This window comes from Eretmochelys imbricata, chromosome 5, assembly GCF_965152235.1.
Source record: "Eretmochelys imbricata isolate rEreImb1 chromosome 5, rEreImb1.hap1, whole genome shotgun sequence".
Taxonomy (NCBI): domain Eukaryota; kingdom Metazoa; phylum Chordata; order Testudines; family Cheloniidae; genus Eretmochelys; species Eretmochelys imbricata.
This window is the reverse complement of record NC_135576.1, coordinates 5,360,319-5,374,115: the sequence shown is the minus strand read 5'-3', so window position 1 is coordinate 5,374,115 and position 13,797 is coordinate 5,360,319. Positions and strand designations below refer to the sequence as shown.

At 42.7% G+C, this 13,797-nt stretch overlaps 1 protein-coding gene across 6 annotated transcripts in view; it reads right to left on the bottom strand.

Moving 5' to 3' along the window:
* Positions 1 to 13,797, bottom strand: part of UBAP2 (ubiquitin associated protein 2) — a 133,120-nt gene that overhangs the window by 61,815 nt on the left and 57,508 nt on the right. For all 6 annotated transcript variants that reach the window (XR_013346103.1, XM_077816609.1, XM_077816611.1 and 3 more), the window contains 2 exons: positions 2,592 to 2,646; positions 1,230 to 1,333 (listed from right to left, as the gene is read on the bottom strand). Coding sequence is in view for 5 of the 6 variants with exons in the window: in XM_077816609.1 (XP_077672735.1) it covers positions 1,230 to 1,333; positions 2,592 to 2,646 (159 nt within the window). In the remaining variant the exon portion in view is untranslated. The remainder of the gene's footprint in view (positions 1 to 1,229; positions 1,334 to 2,591; positions 2,647 to 13,797) is intronic.

Sequence of the window (13,797 nt, the reverse complement as noted above, 5' to 3'; positions counted from 1 at the left end):
TCTTTATTCTAGGTATATGTGTTTTGCTGCAGGACAAATCTATTCAGAATAATTCATTTCGGAAATACATGCCAGATTCTGAGTTAAGTAAAAGCTCCTTTCCACCTAGTTTAAAGTCTGCCTAAGGAACCATATCAGTTTTGAACCAAGGAGATTTGCCTCCTATCCACCTAAATGGAGAATGACTAACGCAGAAAGTCACACCACAAAGGGCTCACACCAGTGCTCAGTGAAGCCGAAATCCTTCTCCTTACATCAGCAGTTGGCTGCCAGTATCAGCCTTTTCCTTTCATTTGACAGTAGAAGATGACCCGCATAGAAACCTGCTATCTTGTGAGCAATTCCTCAGATGGTCAAGTCATCCATTTTCCTCCACTTGCTGGTTCCCAACTGGACTACTGTAACTCACTGCATTTCTCCAGCATGACACAGGATCTTTTGCCCTCATCACACCTCTTGACCTGGAACTCAAAGAAGCAGCATGCTATCCTGTTCTTCTTCTGAGTCACTGATAAGTCAGATCGTCAGATCATGTTCTTTGCTTTCCAGTATCAGGACAAGACCACTCCCCTTTCAACCTACTATTCAACCTACTCTGCCTCTAACCAACAATGAACATTCCACCCTTAAGACTCCACTAATAAATACAAAACCTTCTTAATCTTCATAGAAGATACAGACTGTTCCATTCGTACCCATTCTATGGCCTATTCACATTTCTAGTTATTCCCTGTTCTGGAAGATGGCAAGATCTCTCCCACACCTCAGTAACTAATCTGTTTGCCTTCCTGTATGTTAACGGTGGGAATTTCAGAAGTGTCCGAGTGATTTAGGGGCACAAGTCCCAATGACTTTCAGTGAGACTTGTGCTTGTAAATCACTCATGTGCTTTGGAAAATCCCACCGTAATGTAGCTATCAAAAATTCCCTGTAGGGAAACGAATTTGAATAGCTCCATTCTTCAACCTTTCTTGACTCATAGGGAACTGTTTATAATTTTGCAAACGAGAACTACCCTTCTCATTGTCTAACCACAGAGCTGTACGTATACAGCCGTCCTGAGGCTGGAGTACAGCAGCAAGCTGTGTTAAGTGAGCAAATACCCATGTCAGGTGAGAAGTATAAATATTTTCAGATGTTCATGAAAAAAACACAGCAGAACAGTTATTTTAATGGCAACTTGCTACCGCTTTTCATTCCAGCTCTTCCACTTTTGGAAGCCATCTTACCAGTTCCATCATCTGCATCATTCTGACCAGTCTCCCAAACCTCTGGCTTTGGCCCAAATCCATCTGTGGCAGAAGTCTCCGTGTAGTCTGCAGGATTAAATGTCCTAGAGTTTAAAAAGGGTTGGGAAGAACAGAAATACGCAGAAAGTGAATACCAAAACCACACAACATGAAATGCCCCAATTTATGGTCTATATTTGTATTAGATTTTTACCAGTTCTTCTCTTTCATATAGGGCTATTTTGATAATTTGTGTTTTTCAGAAAAGTCAATTTCTTTTTACTCCCAATAAGGGGGTGATGGGAGGGTGGGGGTGCGACCAAAAACCACGACAGTATTAAAAAAGTCATTGTAAAGAATCTGAACAAAAAACTTAGTTCCTGGAAAAGTTGCAATACCAGGCAAACCGTTCCCATCCTCATTAAACATTACTTTACAACCACAGCACAACACTTATCAATTGGTCATTTCTCAGCAGTATACTACTGATGAGAATCCCTTGTCACATGCTTTTAGGGTGCCTGACATGTATGCAGGGCAACAGGTAGTATATCAATAAGATGATGGCAGGGAGGTGTTCTGAAATACCCACTGAAGCCGAAACAGCTCAATATCTAAGAGATAGCCGAATGGTGACCCGGGGGGGAGGGGAGGGGGTTGTTTTTCAACCTGTCACATGAGAATTGGGTGAGAAGAGGGAAAGAATAAGGCGCCGGCTTATCTAGGGGATGGAGGGAGCTAAGACACAAAAAAGAAGAGAAAAGGTGGTATTATCTTAACACCACGGATATGATCCACAAAGTTACTGAGAGCAAATAATGGCTAAATATAAAACACTAAGAATGGAGGGAAGCTCCCGCACCTTCTAGTAGAAAAGATTAGATTCACTTGTCTTTTCGGGGGGGGGGGGGGGAAACAGGGGGGTAAGAATCTACGTGCTACAAACTACAGCCAAACAAGTTTCCTTTCAAACTGGGCTACAAACCAGCCATGCAGAACTTTCAACCTGCAAAGCCTCTGGATTGACTTGGACTTTCCTTGTGGGGACTGGGTTACATGGGGACACATTCAGTTTTCTGAGGACTGGGAAGAGATTTTGTTTAAGGGGTTGGGGTTTTTTTGAGTGTCTCTGACATGTTGATGCTGGTGTACTCACGTTAATGTTAGTTTGCCTAGAGATGGGAACAGTCACTCTGCATACAATGAATCCAACTGGTATTTCACAGACACTCTTTCACAGTTCTATATGCTTTCTATCCACAGCAATATACAATATATTTGTCAAGTAGTATTAACAGATTGGACAGCAATTAACACTCCTGCTGTGTTTGATTTTTCCCGAGAAGTATGCGCATCACTTACCCCATGCCTTGGGCTGAAAATCTCCCAGCTCCTCGCCCTCTACCACGTCCAAACCCTACAAGAAGAGTGAACACCCTTTAATAGCATCCATACAGATGAGCTGATTGCTAATCTGTCACAGGAGAATACTGGGTTTGAGGAAGAAAGCTAGAATGGGTGAATTTACTAAATATAACTTCTCTCTCCTCAATTCCCCTCAAAGTAAAAATCCCTCCTCTAATCTATACAAAGAACAAAATATTAGTTCATCATAATATTTAGTAGTATAGTAAAGCAACAATTCTTCCCCCTCCTCTTAAAACTAGCAGAGGAGAGGATCAAACAGACCAAGGTAAGGGCCAACATAAAATCTTAGGTACATCACACACATCAAGACAGTGCCTCTACTGTTGAATGTATGTCAATCAACCTAGTTCTGTACAGTACACAAATTAAACTTGGGTGGGCAAATATATACTAGAAACGACTCAAACTGTATTTTTTTTTGTCTAGTATGGAGATATATAGCTATCATATCTAAGTTCAGTGTACAGTCCTTACCTTTCAATTTCTTGTGCTTGACTCCAAGGCCTGTACAACAAGCCTCAGCCTACACCTCTGGCCTAATCGTGTCACACTTCCTCTCATTCCTCTGCTGTACCAACGTCAGCCTCAACAACCCATTTTGTTTCCCTCTCCTATTCCTGGTCTGGGCCTTTCCCCGCAAGCTGTCCTTTGTGTAATCTCAGTTCACCACACCGAAACTCTCGCCTTATTCAAATTATAATTAAGGCTAAGATTTTGTCACAGATATTCCTTGTAATAAGTCATGGACAGGTCACGGGCAATCAAGAAAAACTCACGGAAGTCCATGACCTGTCTTTGACTTTTACTAAAAATATCCCTAGGGAGCTGTTGAGTCCCCACAACCCCCTCGGTGACTGCAGAGGGGGCCCCGCTAGCAGCTCTGGGTTCCCACACTGCCCACGGCAGCCAGGAGCTGCAAATTACCCCCAGACCGTTACTTGGAGCTGCGGGGGCCCCGCCACCAGATGCGACCAGGGTACCCCGCAACTCCCAGCCATCGCAGGCAGTCGGGGGACTTCCACGACCTCTGTGACAAAATCGGAGCCATAACTATATCAAGTGACTCCCTTCTTACACGATTCTCAGAAGAAATTAGTTAAGTTTATATTTTAATGTAACACCAAATTATTCCCTCCTTTGGGTTGTACTCTTGACATCAGCCTCAGACTATAAGCTCTTTGGCACAGGAACGGTCTTTACTTTCACGTCTTGTATAGTGCTGACCACACATTAGAATCATTTACATTACTTTGAAATGCTAAAATAGACTGCTGTTGGGATTATTAACAGTCTTTCATATGTACAATGCATTTTCATATCTGGCTTTCCATTTATTTTTTGCTGCCAACAGGTGATGGCATTACACTTGGAGAGGAAAATACATTCAGAGTTCACAACTACCTATTTGCATAACAGAACCCCTGGGAGCCTAGAGATCCAGCTACACACCAAAGCAGAATATTTTATTATGGGTGCAATTACAGGTTACCAAAACAGGGATCTTCAGGTTGCCCCAACTATCAGGAGAAGTATGAATTTGTAACATTACCCTGCTATTGTAATCTTTTAGGGCTCCCAAGTACTAATTACAGTCATGAAGCAATTGGACGTGTGTGTGAATGTAAGCTCTTAAACACATACAAGAAAGCAAGGCATTGCTTGCCTGACCTTAGTATGTTCCAGGAAGGGCATTAAAATTTGGACCAGGTTAATCTGTTATTGGCAGATCTGGCCTCAATCTTTCTGTAACTTCTCTCCAAAAGAGGAGAAGCTATTCAACTCAAGGTACCTAGTCTGCACAGCAGGACTGGAAAGAGAGGACATTGTCATGATTCTTTAAGAAACAGAGTCCAGAGAACCCCAACAATCACAGCATGAATATTTAGACAGATAGGACACGTTTCAGATTTTTAGGGAAAAGTCCTGCCCAGGGGCTGCTTCTGGAAAGGGCTGAAATACCTAACATAGGCAGATGGGTAGGAATGCTTCAAGGACTCTTCAGCAACATCATTTTGGATATTGACAGAGGCAAGACACCTGGATAATAACCTACAGAACTAGACGGGGTGTTTAGAGCAGAAAGATATTGATTGAAGCAGGAGGCATTTGTTTCAATAGCTAAAGCAGAAGTATAAGCAGCATATGAATGGGTTGAGCAGCAGAGCACCTCTATTTGACCAGGTGAAAGCATTATAGAAGGAGAACTTGAAACAGATGAAAGATCAGATCAGAACATCAGAATGACCATACTGGGTCAGACCAAAGGTCCATCTAGCCCAGTATCCTGTCTTCCGACAGTGGCCAATACCAGCTACCCCAGAGAGAATGAACAGAACAGGTAATCATCAAGTGATCCGTCCCCGGTTGCCCATTCCCAGCTTCTGGCAAACAGAGGTGAGGGACACCATCTCTGTCCATCCTGGCTAATAGCCACTGATAGACCTATCCTCCTTGAACTTATCTAGTTCTTTTTTGAACCCTGTTATAGTCTTGGCCTTCACAACATTCTCTGGCAAAGAGTTCCACAAGTTGACTGTGCGTTGGGTGAAGAAAACCGTTTTTGTTTTAAACCTGCTGCCTATTAATTTCATTTGGTGACCCGTAGCTCTTGTGTTATGCGAAGGAGTAAATAACATATCCTTATTTACTTTCTTCACACCAATCATGATTTTATAGACCTCTACCATATCCCCCCTTAGTCGTCTCTTTTCCAAGCTGAAAAGTCCCAATCGTATTAATTTCTCCTCATACAGCAGCTGTTCCATACCCCTAATCATTTTTGTTGCCCTTTTCGGTACCTTTTCCAATTCCAGTGTATCTTTTTTGAGATGGGGCAACCACATCTGCATGCAATATTCAAGATGTGGGCGTACCATGTATTTATGTAGAGGCAATATGATATTTTCTCTCTTCTTATCTATCCCTTTCCCAAAGATTCCCAACATTCTGTTTGCTTTTTTGACTGGTGCTGCAACTTGAGTGGATGTTTTCAGAGAACTATCCATAATGTCTCCAAGATCTTTTTCTTGAGTGGTAACAGCTAATTTAGAGCCCATCGTTTTATATGTGTAGTTGGGACTATGTTGTCCAATATCCATTACTGTGCATTTATAAACTTTGAATTTAATCTGCCATTTTGTTGCCCAATCACCCCATTTTGTGAGAACCCTCTAACTCTTTGCAATCTGCTTTGGACTTATCTTGAGTTTTTTGTATCATCTGCAAATTTTGCCATCTCACTGTTTACCCCTTTTTCCACATCATTTATGAATCTGTTGAACAGCACCAGTCCCATTACAGACCCTGGGGGGACACCACTATTTGCGTCTCTCCATTCTGAAAACTGACCATTTATGCCTACTCTGTTTCCTATCTTTTAACCAGGTACTGATCTATGAGAGGACCTTCCCTCTTATCCAATGACAGCTTTCTTTGCTTAAACACCTTTGATGAGGGATCTTTTCAAAGGCTTTCTGAAAACATCTAAGTACACCATATCCACTGGATCAACCCTGTCCACACGCTTATTGACACACTCAGATAATTCTAGCAGACTGGTGAGGCATGATTTCCCTTTACAAAAACCATGATTGACTCTTCCAACAAATCATGTTCATCTAAGTGTCTGATAATTCTGTTCTTTACTATAGTTTCAATCAGTTTGCTTGGTACTGAAGACAGGCTTACTGGCCTGTAATTGCCAGGATCACCCCTGGAGTCCTTTTTAAAAATTCGCGTCACATTAGCTATCCTCCAGTCATTTGATACAGAAGCTGATTTAAAATGATAGGTTACAAACCATAGTAGTTAGTTCTGACATTTCATATTTGAGTTCCTTCAGAACTCTTGTATGAATACCATCTGGTCCTGGTGACTTATTGTTTAATTTATCAATTTCTAACAAAACCTCCTCTAATGACACCTCAATCTGGGACAGTTCCTCAGATGTGTCACCTAAACAGAATGGTTCAGGTTTGGGAATCTCCCTCACATTCTCAGCCATGAAGACCAATGCAAAGAACTCGTTTAGTTTCTCCACAATGACCTGATCTTCCTTGAGAGTTTCCTTAGCATCTCGAACGTCCAGTGGCCCCACGGGTTCTTTAGCAGGCTTCCTGCTTCTGATGTACTTAAATTTTTTTTGCTGTTATTTTTTGAGCCTTTGGACTAGCTGTTCTTCAAATTCTTTTTTGGCCTTCCTAATTATATTTAAGATGACAATTTAGTGCATGAAGAGAGTGCTAGATCCTGTCCTTCTGTTTCATTAAGGACTGAAAAATGGAGTTACTGGTTAGGGCTAGACATCATGACTGCAGCAATTTCACTGCATATTCTGACCTCAAGAGGGGTGGTCTTCTAGGTAACTAACCAGGTAGTTCTATTCTGGATCTTTTTTAAAGGAATACAGGCAAGCTAGGCCTTGTCTGCATGGGAACACTCAGGAAATTGATACAAATTAACCAAGGGTATGACCACACTATTGAGCCTATGCGGACATAACTATTTTAGCACAATTATGTCAACATAGCCCCCAAGTTTAGATGCAGCCTACACTGTCAAAAGGAGTATTTCTGACAGTGTAGGAACACAACCTTCCTGAATGACATTAGCTATATCAACAAAAGCTCTCTTCTACTGGCATAGCTGCATCTAAATTAGAGGTTTTACGCTGGTCTGGGTGTGGGGATTTTTGACACCCCTATCTAACACAGCTATGCCTACATAACTTTGAAGTTTAGACCAAGCCTAAAGCTGTAAATTTAAAGTGGATTAATTAAATTGCATTAGGCTTCTGTGTGGATGGTCTCATTCAGAATTAAAGTGGCCTTAATTCAGTTTAATTCACTGAGAGAAATTAAACCAAATTAAGGTCACTAATTCTGAATAAGAGCATCCACACCAGGCTTTAATGAAGTTTAACTAATCCCCTTTAAATTTTGATTCAGATTAATTTTCTTGAGTGTTCCCATGTATACAAGCCCCAACTTTCCATGATGTTAATTCCTCCTGTGTTGTTTGGGAGAGTTCCAGCATGAAGTGATGCAAGGAGGTTGCCGCAATGGAGCCTGGGTGATCAAGAGAGGCTGGCTGCATCCTAAAGAGAGGAGACATGCTACTACCATGCATGGCAACACAGCCCGACTCTGGAAAACCTCCTGTGCACAATCTGAACGCCTACAATCTTTTGCTATCTTTGCTTCCAACACAGTAGATTTCGTTGGAAGTGGAATCAGAAGTATTCCATGACATTACAGATTCTCTTAGGAAGCAACCGAGTCCACATTTTGAATTTTTTAAACGAAAAAGTTCTGTCCTCCCAACTCTGAATTTAAAACTCAGCCTCTAAGATCTTTAAGCGTCTGGATCCCTAGAGGTGTTTAGCACCTGCAACTCATACAGAAATCACTGATGAGTCACTATGGCATTACAGGTTTCTTTCATCACATATTAGGAAATTTTTTAAACACTGTCCTTTAACAGTGATCAACAGATTGCAGTGTAGCAGGAACCTTAAGTGCTCTGATGCAGCATTCACCCAAGGGAGGGAAGGCAGGCCCTGTTATTTTATGGAATTGCCTTGTGCATATAGTTTCTACAACAAAAAATACACCATAACAGTCAGTTTTCAAAACAAAAAGTGTCAAGTTTTTTGGCAACACAACAGGCAATGCTCTGACTGTAAATTTCCATCTGCCCAAGAAAAGAGAATGAGCAACTTTGCAGCAGCAGATTTTAAACTCTCTCAAGCAGGCTGCATCAACAAAAGCAAACAATGGGGGCACCAGGCAAAGAATAAAATTACAGCTCTAATTGCCACTCCTAATCCTGACATTTCTCAGCTTCCTTTACACTTAGATCTGCAAACAGGTTCAAGTGTTAAGCCAAATCTTGGCTATTCCTCTCCGCTCACAAGCAGCCAGCAGTGGAAAGTTTGTTGGGGTCTTTTTAATCATATTGCTCATTTTGACATTTTACTCTAGTTTGTTCCCACATTTTACTAATTAAGCCAGGTGGCCTTTTTCTGTTCACTAATGTATCTCACGCTCTTAATCAACTTTGCACACCAGCTGTAGTTTGCTTTGTTGCATTTAGAGAGATTTTCCATAGCAACTCAGTTACAGGAAATAGGATACCTGGATCATCTAAGGTGATGAGCATTCTCCATTCCCAATGAAGTCCACTGAGAGTTGCGGGGACACAGATGCTCACAGGATCAAGCCCTTGTGTGGTTTAATGATTGAAAAAACCGGTTACCTATCTTTTAGTAACTGTTGTTCTTCGAGATGCATTGCTCATGTCGATTCCATTCTAGGTGCATGCACGCCCATATGTCGGAGATTTTTGCCTTAGTGGTATCCGTAGGATCAGCTGTGACGCCCTCTGGAGTACCACGCTCATGCGTCAGCTTATCAGGCACTGCTGGCCCTACACCCTCTCAGTTCCTTCTTGCCAGCAACTCCAACAGAGGGGCAGGAGGGTGGGTAATGAATGGACATGAGCAATACATCTCAAAGAACAAAAGTTACCAAAAGGGAGGTAACCGTTTTTTCTTCTTCAAGTGCTTGCTCAAGTTGATTCCATTCTAGCTGAGTCACAAGCAGTATCCCTGGAGATGGGCTCGGAGTTCAGACGTTTGGCTTGTAATACTGCTCTACCGAAGCCGGCGTCATCTCAGGCTTGCTGGGTAAGCACATAGTGAGATGCGAACGTGTGAAGGATGATCAGGTGGCGGCTCTGCAGATATCTGGAATTGGCACATGGGCCAGGAAGGCGACCACCGAAGCTTGCGCTCTAGTCGAGTGGGCAGTTACAACTGCCAAGGGAGGCACTTTTGCCTGATCACAGCAAAATCAAATGCAGGCGGTGATCCAATATGAAATTCTCTGGGTGGACACTGGATGACCTTTCATCCTATCCGCCACCGTGATGAACAACTGTGTCGACGTGCAAACTGGTTTGGTCCTTTTGATGTAGAAGGCTAGCACTCTCCTGACATCCAGGGAGTGCAACCTACATTCCTCCTCAGACTTATGAGGATTTGGGAAGAAGACTGGCAAAAATATCTCCTGGCTCGTATGAAATTGCAAAACCACCTTGGGAAGGAAAACTGGATGCGGCCGCAGCTGGACCTTATCCTTGAAAAACACCATACAGGGTGGCTCCGAGGTAAGTGCCGTAATCTCAGAGATCCTTTGGGCAGAAGTTATCACCACCAGGCACCCCTTTTTCATTATTTTAATTCCCATAGTAACAGGTTTTTTTTCTAATAAACATTCCCCTACAGTGTTTGGAATGCAAAAATGCTCTAGATCAGCAAGAAGAAAAAATAATTTACTAAAAACTGACTAGGAACAAAAGTGAAACTGACAAGTCTGGTCTCATTTTTCAAAGTGTAAAATGCCACAATGAAAGTTAAATTGATAAACTTATTACACTTTTAATCACTTCACACAAATAACGAATCTTGTTTTTTTATAACTTTAGGATTTTTAACCCAATTGTGTCCTGCTAAGCAGTTCTCCAAATCATCTTTGTTATAGAACTCTACCCAACAGATACTCTCAGAATCACAGAAATGTATGGCTGGAAGGGATCTTGAGAGCTTATCTAGTGCAGCCCCCCCCCCATGCTAAGACAGGACCAAGTAAACCTAGAACATCCCTGACACGTGCTTGTCCAACCTGTTCTAAAAAACCTCCAGTGATGGGGATTCCACAGCCTCCCTTGGTAACCTACTGCAGCATTTAACGACCCTTATAGTTAGAAAGATTTTCCTAATATCTAGCCTAAATTTCCCTTGATGCAGATTAAGCCCATTCCTTCTTGTCCTATCTTCAGTGGACATGCAGACCAACTGATCACTGTCCTCTTTGTAACAGCCCTGAACATATTTGAAAACTTATCAGGTCCTCCCTCAGACTTCTTTTCTCATGGTGAAACATGCCCAGTTTTTAAACCTTTCATCATCATCAGATTGTCTAAACCTTTTATAATTTTTGTTGCTCTTCTCTGAACTCTCCCCAATTTGCGCACCTTTTTCCTGAAGCATGGCACCCAGAATTAGACACAGTACTCCAGGTGAGGCCTGACCAGTGCAGAATAGAGCAGAACAATTACCTCCCATGTCTTACATACAACACTCCAGTTAATACACTCCGGAATATCAGCCTCTTTTGCACTGCATCACATTGTTACTCCTATTCAATTTGTGATCCACTATAACCCCCAGATCCGTTTCTGCAGTACTCCTGCCTAGCCAATTATTCTGCATTTTATAGTTTGTGCATTTCTTTTTCCTTCTTAAGTATAGTGCTTCACACTTGTCTTTATTGCATTTCATCTTAGTGATCCAAGACCAATTCTCCAATTTGTCAAGATCATTCTTAATTGTAATCCATGTCTTCCAAAAAGCTTGCAACCACTCCAAGCTTGGTCTCATACACAAATTTTATAAGCACACACTACTCCATTATCTAAATCATTAATGAAAATATTAAAAAGTACCAGGCCTAGGAAGGTCCCTGCATCCTCCCAGTTTGACAGAGAACCACTGATAACTACTCTGAGTACAATATTTCAATCAGCTGTGCACCCACCTTATCAAATTCATCTAGACCACATTTCTCTTGTTTGTTTATGAGAATGTCTGGGACGGTGGGACCGTGTCAAAAGCCTTACTAAAATGAAGATATATCACATCTATGAGCTCCCCCCATCCACCAGGCCAGTAACCCTGTCAAAGAAGGAAATTAGGTTGGTTTGTCATGATTTGGTCTTGACAAATCCATATTAGCTCTTACATACCACCCTCTTACCCAGTAGGTGCTTACAAATAGATTGTTCAATAATTTGTTCTAGTATCTTTCCAGATCATAGAATCATAGAAGATTAGGATTGAAAGAGATCTCAGGAGGTCATCTAGTCCAACCCCCTGCTCAAAGCAGGACCAACCCCAACTAAATCATCCCACCAGGGCTTTGTCAAGCTGGGCCTTAAAAACCTCTAAGGATGGAGATTCCATCATCTCCCTAGGTAACCCATTCCAGTGCTTCATGACCCTTCTAGTGAAATACATTTTCCTAATATCCAACCTAGACCTCCCCCACTGCAACTTGAGACCATTGCTCCTTGTTCTGTCATCTGCTACCACTGAGAACAGCCGAGCTCCATCCCCTTTGGAACCCCCTTCAGGTAGTTGAAGGCTGCTATCAAATCACCCCTCACTCTTCTCTTCTGCAGACTAAACAATCCCAGTTCCCTCAGCCTCTCCTCATAAGTCATGTGCCCCAGCCTCCTAATCATTTTCGTTGCCCTCCACTGGACTCCCTCCAATTTGTCCACATCCTTTTTGTAGTGGATGGCACAAAACTGGACGCAATACTCACCAGTGCCGAACAGAGGGGAATAAACATTTCCGTCGATCTGCTGGCAACGCTCTTACTAATGCAGCCCAAGATGCTGTTAGCCTTCTTGGCAACAAGGGAACATTGTTGACTCATATCCAGCTTCTCATCCACAGTAATCCCCAGGCTGTTTTCAGCTGAACTGCCACTTAGCCAGTCGGTTCCCAGCCTGTAGCAATGCATGGGATTCTTCCGTCTTAAGTGCAGGACTCTGCACTTGTCCATTTGAACCTCATCAGATTTCTTTTAGCCCGATCCTCTAATTTGTCTAGGTCACTGGACCCTATCCCTACCCTCCAGCATATCTACCTCTCCTCCCAGCTTAGTGTCATCTGTGAACTTGCTGAGGGTGCAAGCCATCCCATCATTCAGATCATTAATGAAGATGTTGAACAATACCAGCCCCAGGAATGAGCCCTGGGGAACTCCACTTGATACCGTCTGCCAACTAGACATCGAGTCATTGATCACTACCCGTTGAGCCTGATGAGCTAACCAGCTTTCTATCCACCTTATAGACCATTCATCCAATCCATACTTTTTTTTTTTTACTTGCTGGCAAGAATACTGAGGGAGACTTATCAAAAGCTTTGCTAAAGTCAAGATATATCATGTCCACAGCTTTTCCCATATCCACAGAACCAGTTATCTCATCATAGAAGGCAATCAGGTTGGTCAGGCATGACTTGCCCTTGTAAATCCATGTTGACTGTTCCTGATCACCTTCCTCACCTCCAAATACTTCAAAATGGATTCCTTGAGGACCTGCTCCATGATCTTTCCAGGAACTGAGGTGATGCTGACTGGTCTGTGGTTCCCCAGATTCTCCTTCTTCCCTTTTTAAATATGGGCACTATATTTGCCTTTTTCCTATCATCCAGGACCTCCCCCGATCACCATGAGTTTTCAAAGATAATGCTCAATGGCTCTGCAATCATATCAGTCAACTCCCTCAGCACCCTCGGATGCATTAGATGCGGCCCATGGACTTGTATATGTCCAGCTTTTTTAAATAGTCCTTAACCTGTTCTTTCACCACTGAGGGCTGCTCACTTCCTCCCCATACTGTGCTGCCCCGTGCAGCAGTCTGGGAGCTGACCTTGTCTGTGAAGACTGAAGCGAAAAAAAGCATTGAGTACTTCAGCTTTTTCCACATCATCTGTCACTAGGTTGCCTCTCCCATTCACTAAGGGTCCCACACTTTCCCTGACCTTCTTCTTGTTGCTAACAAACTTGTAGAAACCCTTCTTGTTACCCTTCACATCCCTTGCTAGCTGCAACTCCAATTGTGCTTTGGCCTTCCTGATTACACCCCTGCATGCTCAAGCAATATTTTTATACGCCTCCCTAGTCATCTGTCCATTTCCACTTCTTGTAAGCTTCCTTTTTGTGTTTAAGCTCACCAGAGATTTCTCTGTTAAGCCAACCTGGTCACCTGCCATATTTGCTATTCTTTCTGCACATCGGGATGGTTTGTTCCTGAGCTCTCAATAAGTCTTCTGTAAAATACAGCCTGCTCTCCTGGACTCCTTGCCCCCCCACATTAGCCTCCTGGGAACCGTGCCCTGAGGGAGTCAAAGTCTGCTTTTCTGAAGTCCAGGGTCCATATTCTGCTGCTCTCCTTTCTTCCTTTTGTCAAGATCCTGAACTTGACCATCTCATGGTCACTGCTGCCCAGGCTGCCACCCACTTCTTCTTCCCCTACTAATTCTTCCCTGTTTGTGAGCAGCAGGTCA